Raw genomic sequence first — 12,603 nt, 5'->3', positions numbered from 1 at the left:
TTCTGATTTGGTTGTTGGTGACATACATATATACATTTGGTACTGAATTGCAATCTATATCTCAATAAAGTTGATTTCTTTTTCTTTCTTTTTTATTTTGATGGAGTCTCGCTCTGTTGCCAGGACGGAGTGCAGTGGTGCAATCCCGGCTCATTGCAACCTCTGCCTCCCGGATTCAAGGGATTCTCCTGCCTCAGCCTCCCAAGTAGCTGGTACTACATGTGCATGCCACCACGCCCAGCTAATTTTGTTTTATTTTTAGTAGAGTTGGGGTTTCACCATGTTGGCCAGGATGGTCTCTATCCCTTGACCCCGTGATCCGTCCTCCTTGGCCTCCCAAAGTGCTGGGATTACAGGTGTGAGACCCTGCGCCTGGCTCTAAAGTTTATTTTAAGAAATTATATTGACATAAAAAAGCATACAGGAGGATTACCCTTTATAAAGGCTGGGATCTTCTGCTGACCATGCCAGTCTGTCTTCTTTTAGAACCTCTTTTTTGTTCTAAGATGAGGGATCACGCTAGGACCTTTCAAATGATTATGCCGTTTGATCTTTACATCAACCACATGAGGTAGGTGAATTTCAGAGAATTAACTTAAGATCGCACAGTAAGTAAGTGGCAGACACAGAACTGGACCCAGGCAGTTTGAGTCCAGAGCTGTGGCTCCTCCTCACCTGTGTATTACACAGTACTCCTCCTCCGCCCACTAATCTGTGTGACACTGCAAGTGGATGACAGCAAATTAGCAATAATTGACCGGGTTAAAACTGTCCTTAATAAACACAGTGCCTATTATTCATAGATACGCACTTATACTTCTATAAACCTAAAGAATTAAGAAGGAAAATAATTCTGGAAATTAAATGCTGTTACTTTAATTATGTTCAAGACATTCTCCATTAGAAAAGTTAAGAAATTCAAATATTAAGACTCATATCTCATTCATCATAGTTATACTGAATTAGAATCTAAAAGAATAATGTAAATCTTGTCATTGAGACCAATAATTAACGCTCCTATAAATCTAACCCAGGTATTACCATGTTTATTTGCAAGACTAAAGAGTCTCTGGAAATATTTTATGCTAGATTAGCTACTTAAGAAGTTCATGCTAGATTTCATATTTTTATGTCAGAAGCCTTTTGGCTGATTTCCCAAAGATCTGAAACCTTGCTAGCTCCAACAATATTATGTCTGGTCAGATCCTGCATCTCAAAAATTAACTCTGCTTCTTAAGTTAGTGGGGAAATTGCCTCCTGAAATAAAATTTGAATGTAATTTATTTTGGATGACACTGAGGTTGTTTTCACTAATTCATTGATAATGACTAGGCATTTCTCAATTAAGGCAGAGTCGTCTGAACCTTATCAGTTTGGAACAGCTGTTGTTTGAACTTGGGGTAATAGAGAAGAGAAGGTTGGCTATTAAAAGAAATACATAATAGATGCCACAGAAAGGCCTTTAATTGGTTCATTTGATATTCAACAATGCTCATGAAATTTGTGAAATATCAGCTTTATAAGTTAATGAATGATTTAACATTCAAAAAATACCATGTAATCATAAAACTAGGCTTTAAAATCATAAATGTCATATTTCTAACAGTTATCTTAAATTCATAAGAATATTTTATACAGAAACACAAATTTCCTCAATTCTAAGGCATTTGTACAAAGGAACAGGCATTGGCTTTAAAATTGGGTAGGGGGTAGAATTATAAATTGAGTCCATAGAATCAACAATTTAATGCAGTATTTTTGCTTCTATTATATGTGAATTTGTTGGCATTTCTAAATTGAAAGTTTCTGGGCATGTTAATGCAGCATATTGATTTATGAGTACTTATCAATCACATTCAACCTTGATCACTCAAATCTTCTATTTTTGGATAATTATTTCTCTGAGAGACATATGATGGATTTGGCAATTAATGCTTTTCATACAGACTCAGAACTAAGAATTCATTTTTCTTTCACCTTGGGAAGGTTGCTACTAAGAGCATTTTTAAAAATCATGTATAGTTCAAAAAATCATTTAAAACTCAATAATTATTGTCCCTAATATGGTTTTCTAATATGTTCAACAAAATCCTGTTGCCCTGTCTTATCAAGTCGTATATAAGTAGGTCATCCCTGAAGAGAATAATTGTTAAGTTATGGGACCCTAAGTCATGTGTCCCATGTAAATCACAAAGTTGTATTATAGCATTGTTTATATATCTTCCACTCTGATTTACTCTTAGTTTTGGTCTAGCCTATATTGGTCTATAATAAAGTGTCCAGTCAGGCATCATTTTGTTATAATGACACCTATTGCCTCTAGATGTCTAGAAGTAGATGGTCTCTAAATACAATGCTAGTGCACTTGAGTTCACTAACCAATTGCAGTTCCATACATGAAGGGACAAAATCTCATCCTTCACTTCACTTCACTCATCACTCAGTCTGTGAGTGCTGCCAGGAATAATATCTACTTTGATTGTAATATTGCCATTTTTTCAGACCTCTGATCATTGTTCAGAGACAAAAAATAAATTAACAGATCTTTCCTATTATTGATCTACTATAGCTATATTAGGATTGAGTGTTAATGCAATTTATTTGGATTTCTGTCAACTCACTTTCTCAATAGGAAACACTGTGACATTTTGGGCAGAACAATTGATTTGGGTTTGGCACATCATGATACTGCCCACTAAAGGCCATTAACATACCCAGTTACTGTGACAGTCAGGGGATTCTCCACACATTTGCAAATGCTCCCAAGAGTAGGGAAATCCTGCTATGGTATGGAATCCTGGATCAGGATCGTAAGTAGTGATGAAATATAGTACTGGTTGCTGAATCACTCCATCAGTCATGGCAAAGCACTGGAATAAAATGCTCAGGTCCTAGAGTTAGATGGCATGAGTTTGCACACTAATGCTGCTTCCTACTAGCTGAATATCCCTAGGCAAATTATTTAATGTTTCTAAGTCTCACTTTCCCAGTGGATAACATAGGGTGGATGATAATACTTAATTTATCCTTGGGAGCTTCTTTAGGAGGATTAAACTCGATAATGTATGTAAAGTGCTTAACACCATGCCTGCTGCTAAATCTTCACTATTATTATCTATAATATGGGGTTTCAACATGCATTGAGATTTGCATACTCTGATATTTCTATAAAAGTATGATGGTCTTTCTTACTGAAATTAGAATGTAGAACATCTGGAAATGAGTTCTAGTTTTATTAAAAGTCATAAATATGAGTTACTAATATTGCTGTTAAGATGCACCATTGAAAGATATAACTACCATCTTTCATAACTCCTTATGTCTTGATAACTTAAAAGAAAATCTTTATCAGGTAATATTAACCATGAGGTTTTATTTATTCTCCCATTAGTTTAAATTTGAATTTAATTGCTTTAGTTATTTAAAAAGTTACAGTTAAATCAGAAAAGCTGCAGTACATAAAATAATACTTTTCCATAACACAAGTGAAGATTTTTATGTTATTTTAGTTAATGCTAGATTTCCCTACAACAGAAAGGTTATGTATGAAGCCTAAATTATGAGAGAAAAGAAATCACAGACTCTTTAACTATTAATTTGGGGAAATAAAGTAGTTAAGTTTTTAAACCTCTGCATCTATGGCACAAAGTAAATATACATTTTATCTTATTTACCCAGTTGAATAAATTATAAAAATTATTATTTACAAAATAGCCTACCTTCCATAATCGTTATCTAAGATGAAACTGACATTGTGATGACCTGGAATTAATGAAAATACACCATCAAATTCCCAATCACAGAAGAACAATAACTCTATATTACAAAGCTGATTTAAAAGCAGAGAAAAAGTACAAAATCAAAATTGTACTTATCCAATTTTCTATTCATCATCAAAGAAATAAAAATTGAACTGTCTTAAAGCAGCCACTATATAAAAATATACACAATGAGGTGTCTTGAAGTTATAACTAGAAACACCTAGCAAAATATGATCATGAATGAAGAATAATAAAAGAACAGATATGTAACCATATTGCCCTGAAATTTCTTTTATTTATTTAACAGCTATTTAATTGTTCAGACACTGTACTAGAGGCTGAGAGAGCAGATGTAGGGTGAGCACACAGCTTGTCCTTCTTCTAACAGAACACAATGTCTAGTGGAGGGAACAGTTAGCCAAGAGCAATGACACAGAGAACTAAAAATTGTGATAAGGCTGTTAAAAAAAAAAGTAGAATGAGCTTTGAGAATGTAAGACAGGTGATGACCTAGGCCTTTTTGAGAACATGACATTTTATCTGAAATGTTTAGGATAGGAAGATTGCAAAGGGCCTGAGACAGAAGGGAGGGAAGCCCATTCAAGATTTAAAAGAAGGCCAGGTGCATTGGCTCACCCCTGTAATCCCAGCACTTTGGGAGGCTGAGGCGGGAGGATCACCTGAAATCAGGAGTTTGAGACCAGCCTGGCCAACATGATGAAACCCCATCTCTACTAAGAATACAAAAATTAGCCACGCGTGGTGTTGCGTGCCTGTAATCCCTGCCACTAGGGAGGTTGAGGCACAATAATTGCTTGAAGACGGGAGGCAGAGGTTGCAGTGAGCTGAGATTGCAGCACTGCACCCCAGACTGGGCAACAGAGCGAGACTCTGTAACACACACACACACACACACACACACACACACAAAATCTATGTGTCTGGAGGACGTAGGTCAAGAAGAAAAGAACAGAGCAAAATTAAGGCAACAGGCAAAACAGCCAAATTAGACATGGAATGCTGAAGGGAAAAAGAAGAAAAAAAGAAACCTGAAGAAGTTTACCTTATATATAAACCATAAGAAAAGACTAATTCATACATGCTGGCATGAAAGTGAAAAGAAGCCAAGGAAAAGAGAAAATACTTAAAAAAAAAAAAAAAAAAAAAAACTGATCCAAAAGGCAGAGGAGGGATGTCTAGGAGAATACAAAACAGGGAAATAGAATAAGGCATCTGTAAGCATTATGAAGAAAGATGACCAACACTTGCCAATAAAAGTTCCAGTCGTCTTACAAACCATGGAACCCATATCTCCATTTGGATGATCCAGTTTTAGACCATACCTAATAAAAAACGTTAATGTCAAAGTTTATATTGACACTAAAATTTTAGAATATTGTATTTCTCTTAAAAACAACTCATTAATTTCAGAATATGAATCAGGACAGAAATTGTTGCAACAACCAAAATTTCTGTAAAATAAAATCATTTCCTAGACTTCATTGGAGATGTTTGAATAAAATTTTATATAACAAAAAATATTTTATAATTTTGGCTATGCCCTTTAATGTTCCTTTAAAAGAGTTTGAGATACTGCCAAATGAAATAATTCCTTGATAAAGATATTGCTCAAAACATCTTTTCTCATAAAAATCTAAATAGTTCATATTATACTATCTTGGAGACTGAGTAGGATATAAGGTAGCACCTAACTGTAAAAATGATTGCTAATTTGTTTTGGGATATTATAATTTATACTGTATTATAAAGCATTTAGCTATGCAGTATTGGTAGCTATTACTATTTAAATTCAGTTTGCTTATATCTGCTATTTGTTTTTATAAAGAAAATAATTTGAAATACTTACAAATTATCAGATTGTGGTATGAGAAGTTCACAGGGCATTCCTCCAATGTAAACTCTGTACAAATATTTTTATTAGAAAAGATCAAGTTATGCTTAACAAATTGTTTCAAAAATGCGCTCCTCCCATCAACCTCACTGACTCCCTTAATTTTTTTTTTCTCAATCACTTATTATTATCCGCCACTCATTCACTCAATAAAACATCTACTGAACCTCTATTATGCGGCAGTCCCTGCTGTAGGTACTGGGACACATCAGTGAACGAAACAAAGATCCCTTTGTTGCCCTCGTGGAACTGACATTTTAACTGGGAAAGACGAATAAAACATTATAATCATAACATATTTAATGTGTTAGAGGTGTTAAGTACTACAAGAAAAGACAACATAGAAACAGATAATAAACTCATCCATCTGAAGTTAAATCATCTCAAATAAAAAGAATTTTGTAGTAGGTTTTATACTATAGGAATTAAGGTAAACAGCACAGCCATCACAAAGTTAACAGGAGAAAGAGGATGTGTAACAGCATCAGTGACACATGAATGAAAATAAGAAGCTGAGCACAGCCAGAGTTCAGCTGCAGGGAAAGCATCTGCCTCTGTATTTCCCCAGGTGATCGGGTCTGACCTATTACTTTGGGGCTGATAGTACCTGATGCTGTTGGAGGCTGGCAGGTGGCTGACTGGTATTGGATTCTTTGCAACACCAGAATAAACCATCAGCTTTTGTGACAGCAAATCCCAGACTCAAAATAAGGCCAGATACAAACTTGAACTATAAAAAATAAGGACTTTTGTTTGCAGACAATTTTGAATTTTTTAATATACTTTTATGCATAAGTCCATTCATTTGATTATTACATTAGGATTGTATAAGCAGGTAAACTGAATTGTTGTACCCATTACACATATTCATGGATTTAAATTCTCCTTCTAATCTCCTGCCTCATTCTAGCTAAATAATAAATTTAGCAGCTAACACTTGGAATAGGTTCCTACGACGTTTAATCCTTACAAACATCTTATGAGTTAGTTACTATTATCCTTCAATTTTGCACATGAAAAAACTGAAACAGAAAGCTTAAGCAGCTTGCCCAAGCCTGCAGACAATGAGGGGTAGAGCAGGAATTCAAACTCAGTTTGGCTGCAGTCAGTGTTTTTAACTACAGTTGGTAATCCACACAGTGGTCTGGGTACGTGTACCTAGAGGAAAACCACCCTATTTGGTCTTAAATACATATTTTTTAGAATTCTTTTTACCTGATTTTTTAGAACAAAAGCTCCTTAGTAAGCACTAATCCCTCTTTCCATTTGCATGTCCTCTATAATTTCTACCTGGTCTGAATTTGGAGATTTAGTTGAATGAACAAGATTTGTGAGAAGCAGGTCTCCTGAATTCCTGCCCAGAACACAGCCTATTGCTCTCAACTCCCTCCCTACTAACAGAATCCAGGCATAATAAATTGCCTCGGGAGCCCTGGTATCATAATTAACATGGTAGAAATGAGGTAAATTCAGCTCCAAGATTTTCTTGACCACACATTAATAGATGTGTGAAAAAAAAATCTGAATTTACATATAATAGCTCAGGATTTCCAGAGTATAAGGATTAGGTAGCCTGACCTCTAAGGTCCCCTCTCACTGCAATTCTGTGATTTCATGGAATAATTTCCATCCAAACCCTTATATTAAGCAGAAATAAATTCCAGTTTCAGTGGAGGAAAAAAGGAAACTCTTTTTGAAAGTTAAACTTTCTATTTCCTGGCCTTATTATGGGAAAGGATGACTTAGAAAACCCTGTCTAAGAATTAGAATAAAAACCATTCATAACACTCAGCTATGAGAAGCAGACAAAATTTTTACTTCTACTAATCAGTATATATAAAATGTTAAATATCTCTACTTGGAAGTTCTTTTATTACATATAAGGAATTAGTATGAACATTTTCAGAAATTATAGATGCATACAAATGTGATTTAATTAAAGGTTCTGTTCTATACAATGCCAGATAAATCTTTATTTCACTTATTAAAATCTTTTAAATTGCTTGTTTTACAAAATTATATATATTTGTGTGTGTGTGTGTGTGTATACCTCACCTTTATAGCATTCAAAAAATTCTCTAATTGTTGAGTTGCTATCTGAATTAACTTATCCGTTTACCTGTTTTATGCGTGAATTCGATAAACATAAAATCTTGAAAGCCATAATTGTGAGTCTATACTTTTTTTCTATAGGAAATAAATAGGACTTTCAGTCTTTAAAGGCAGGATGGAAATAATACCATCTATGCTACAGGAAGAAACTCTAGTGACAATGCTAGTTTTCAGTCCAAAATGTGGACAATTTTTTTTTTTTTTTTGACGTTAGCTAACTAGCCAAAGTTACTGTCTAGTTCACAGTTGGCAAATGGAAAAAACAGGATTCAAAGCTTGGCCTGTTAATGAGTTATTGACAATATTTGGTTTCAGCACTTGCCTGTACATCATGAAGCAGTAGAAAAAGTGTCAAATACTGTGTTACGAGACTTGTGTTCTACTCCTGACCCTGACTAAGCTATGTGACCTCTAGGCCTCAGGTGTTTTTATACACAAAATGAGGCAGTTAGATTAAGTAATAAAGGCCTCTAGTAATAAATTTGTATGACTATAATTCAATAACTGTTGGACTTGTCTGTGTGTTTCTTCTATTAATAAATCCATCACAAAACAATAAGAAATTACATCAGACCAATAAAGAAAGACATATCGACCATTGCTTTCTTGTCAATGAATCTTCCAACAGTCTGTTTTACTTTCTATAATATGGCTGAAAACACACTGGTTAGTTCTGCCACATTGTAATGGGATTTAATATCATTGGCCCATTATTTCTGGAATATTATATCTCATTTATAAGAGTGTATTTCCAAATCAAGATTACCTCAAAATCCTAACATTTTTCCCATTTGAGCTTAGTGCAATATTACTTCCATAGACGTCAGTGAAGATTCTGCCTTGGATTGTTATTAGTGTACCTGAAAACAAACAAAAACCCCAAAAAGGTTCTGTGTAAGAAAATCTATCCACACACTTAATAAGAAAACATAAGAGATTTTCCCAATAAAACCAGGACCCAGACACTTACACCCCATGTTTGCCACTATTGTTTAGCATTGTTCTGAAAGTTCTACAAACACAATAAAACATGAATGAGTATCTATAAATATTTATAGATTAGAGAAGTATAGCATAGAAGACAGGATGATATTCTATAAGTACTGCTTGGGTCAATGGGTGATTATTTGAGAAAATAAAAAGGATCTCTGTACTGAGAAGTAAGAGAAATCTTAGATGAAATAAAAATGAAATATAAAAAATAAAACTATAACAATTCTTGAAAAATAGATGAAAATTTATATAATATTTATATAGTTTGGATAGTAGGATCTCCCATCACTTAAAAATGAAGAAAAAATAATAAAGATTAAGATCCATAGATGTGATAATAAAAATCAAAATTTGTCTGGATGACAGAAAAATCATTAATACATTTTAAAAGTAAATGATAAATTCAAAATATATTTCTTACATATAACATATAAATGGTTAATATCCTTAAAATATAAAGAATACTTGTAACTTAATAAGAAAAATGGTGAATAACTTTAAATTAAGCCAAAGAGATAAACAGTTAATGTATAAAAGAAGGAATACAAATGGTCAATAGGGAAAAAATAAGTTTAATTACATAAATCAAAGAACTGGAAAAAAATTAAACCTACTGTATATAAATTCTTCAAAAAATAGTACCTAGAATTGTCAAGGTTACACATTCTCTGTTATTGCCGTTGGGATTATAAACTGGAATAATATAGTAATTATAACCCTGGAAACAAATTGAAGGTACAAGTGGTGGGGGAGCGGGCGTGGATAAATACATTACAGTAGATGAAGACATAGCCATTGAAAATAGATTGCTAGCAAGACTAATAAAGAAGAAAAGAGAGAAGAATCTAATAGATGCAACAAAAAATGATAAAGGGGATATCACCACCAACCCCACAGAAATACAAACTACCATCAGAGAATACTATAAACACCTCTACACAAATAAACTAGAAAATCTAGAAGAAATGGATAATTTCCTGGACACTTACACTCTCCCAAGACTAAACCAGGAAGAAGAAGCCTGAATAGACCAATAGCAGGCTCTGAAATTGAGGCAATAATAAATAGCCTACCAACCAAAACCAGTCCAGGACCAGATGGATACACAGCCGAATTCTACCAGAGGTACAAGGAGGAGCTGATACCATTCCTTCTGAAACTACTCCAATCAATAGAAAAAGAGGGAATCCTCCCTAACTCATTTTATGAGGCCAACATCATCCTGATACCAAAGCCTGGCAGAGTCACCACAAAAAAAGAGAATTTTAGACCAATATCCCTTATGAACATTGATGCAAAAATCCTCAATAAAATACTGGCAAACCGAATCCAGTAGCACATCAAAAAACCTATCCACCATGATCAGGTGGGCTTCATCCCTGGGATGCAAGGCTGGTTCAACATACGCAAATCAATAAATGTAATCCAGCATATAAACAGAACCAAAGACAAAAACCACATGATTATCTCAATAGATGCAGAAAAGGCCTTTGACAAAATTCAACAGCCCTTCATGCTAAAAACGCTCAATAAATTCGGTATTGATGGAATGTATCTCAAAATAATAAGAGCTATTTATGACAAACCCACAACCAATATCATACTGAATGGGCAAAAATTGGAAGCATTCCCTTTGAAAACTGGCACAAGACAGGGATGCCCTGTCTCACCACTCCTATTCAACATAATGTTGGAAGTTTTGGCTAGGGCAATCAGGCAAGAGAAAGAAATAAAGGGTATTCAGTTAGGAAAAGAAGAAGTCAAATTGTCCCTGTTTGCAGAAGATATGATTGTATATTTAGAAAACCCCATCGTCTCAGCCCAAAATCTCCTTAAGCTGATAAGCAACTTCAGCAAAGTCTCAGGACGCAAAATTAATCTGCAAAAATCACAAGCATTCTTATACACCAGTAACAGACAAACAGAGAGCCAAATCATGAATGAACTTCCATTCACAATTGCTTCAAAGAGAATAAAATACCTAGGAATCCAACTTACAAGGGATGTAAAGGATCTCTTCAAGGAGAACTACAAACCACTGCTCAGTGAAATAAAAGAGGACACAAACAAATGGAAGAACATACCATGCTCATGGATAGGAAGAATCAATATCATGAAAATGACCATACTGCCCAAGGTAATTTATAGATTCAATGCCATCCCCATTAAGCTACCAATGACTTTCTTCACAGAATTGGAAAAAACTGCTTTAAAGTTCATATGGAACCAAAAAAGAGCCCGCATTGCCAAGACAATCCTAAGTCAAAAGAACATAGCTGGAGGCATCACACTACCTGACTTCAAACTATACTACAAGGTTACAGTAACCAAAACAGCATGGTACTGGTACCAAAACAGAGATATAGACCAATGGAACAGAACAGAGTCCTCAGAAATAATACCACACATCTACAGCCATCTGATCTTTGACAAACCTGCAAAAACAAGAAATGGGGAAAAGATTCCCTATTTAATAAATGGTGCTGGGAAAATTGGCTAGCCATAAGTAGAAAGCTGAAACTGGATCCTTTTCTTACTCCTTATATGAAAATTAATTCAAGATGGATTCGAGACTTGAATGTTAGAACTAATACCATAAAAACCCTAGAAGAAAACCTAGGTAATACCATTCAGGACATGAGCACGGGCAAGGACTTCATGTCTAAAACACCAAAAGCAATGGCAACAAAAGTCAAAATTGACAAATAGGATCTAATTAAACTAAAGAGCTTCTGCACAGCAAAAGAAACTACCATCAGAGTGAACAGGCAACCTACAGAATGGGAGAAAATTTTTGCAATCTACTCATCTGACAAAGGGCTAATATCCAGAACCTACAAAGAACTCAAACAAATTTACAAGAAAAAAACAAACAACCCCATCAAAAAGTGGGCAAGGGATATGAACAGACATTTCTCAAAAGAAGACATGCATACAGCCAAAAGACACATGAAAAAATGCTCATCATCAGAGAAATGCAGATCAAAACCATAATGAGATACCATCTCACACCAGTTAGAATGGCAATCATTAAAAAGTCAGGAAACAACAGGTGCTGGAGAGGATGTGGAGAAATAGGAACGCTTTTACACTGTTGGTGGGATTGTAAACTAGTTCAACCATTATAGAAAATGATATGGCAATTCCTCAAGGATCTAGAACTAGAAGTACCATATGACCCAGCCATCCCATTACTGGGTATATACCCAAAGGATTATAAATCATGCTGCTATAAAGACACATGCACACGTATGTTTATTGCGGCACTATTCACAATAGCAAAGACTTGGAATCAACCTAAATGTCCATCAGTGACAGACTGGATTAAGAAAATGTGGCACATATACACCATGGAATACTATGCAGCCATAAAAAGGGATGAGTTTGTGTCCTTTGTAGGGACATGGATGCAGCTGGAAACCATCATTCTCAGCAAACTATCGCAAGAACAGAAAACCAAACACTGCACGTTCTTATTCATAGGTGGGAACTGAACAATGAGACCACTTGGACTCGGGAAGGGGAACATCACACACCGGGGCCTATTATGGGGAGTGGGGAGGGGGGAGGGATTGCATTGGGAGTTATACCTGATGTAAAGGACAAGTTGATGGGTGCTGATGAGTTGATGGGTGCAGCACACCAACAAGGCACAAGTATACATATGTAACAAACCTGCATGTTATGCACATGTACCCTAGAACTTAAAGTGTAATAATAAAAATAAATAAATAAATAATAAAAATAAAAAAACAACAAAAACAAAACAAAAAACAAACAAAAATTGGTAGTTCTTGCCTTTTTTTTTTTTTTTTTTTTTTTTTT

At 34.8% G+C, this 12,603-nt stretch overlaps 1 protein-coding gene across 1 annotated transcript in view; it reads right to left on the bottom strand.

Moving 5' to 3' along the window:
* The window catches only part of PKHD1L1 (PKHD1 like 1), a 157,754-nt gene that overhangs the window by 129,350 nt on the left and 15,801 nt on the right, over positions 1-12,603 (bottom strand). The window contains exons 6-9 of the mRNA XM_025394337.1: positions 8,552-8,645; positions 5,629-5,682; positions 5,031-5,104; positions 3,720-3,762 (exon numbers count right to left, since the gene is read on the bottom strand). Of these exons, the coding sequence (XP_025250122.1) occupies positions 3,720-3,762; positions 5,031-5,104; positions 5,629-5,682; positions 8,552-8,645 (265 nt within the window). The remainder of the gene's footprint in view (positions 1-3,719; positions 3,763-5,030; positions 5,105-5,628; positions 5,683-8,551; positions 8,646-12,603) is intronic.

Source organism: Theropithecus gelada, chromosome 8, assembly GCF_003255815.1.
Source record: "Theropithecus gelada isolate Dixy chromosome 8, Tgel_1.0, whole genome shotgun sequence".
In the NCBI taxonomy this organism is placed as follows: domain Eukaryota; kingdom Metazoa; phylum Chordata; class Mammalia; order Primates; family Cercopithecidae; genus Theropithecus; species Theropithecus gelada.
The sequence above is the reverse complement of the archived record's forward strand: the minus strand, read 5'-3'. Positions and strand labels throughout refer to the sequence as shown.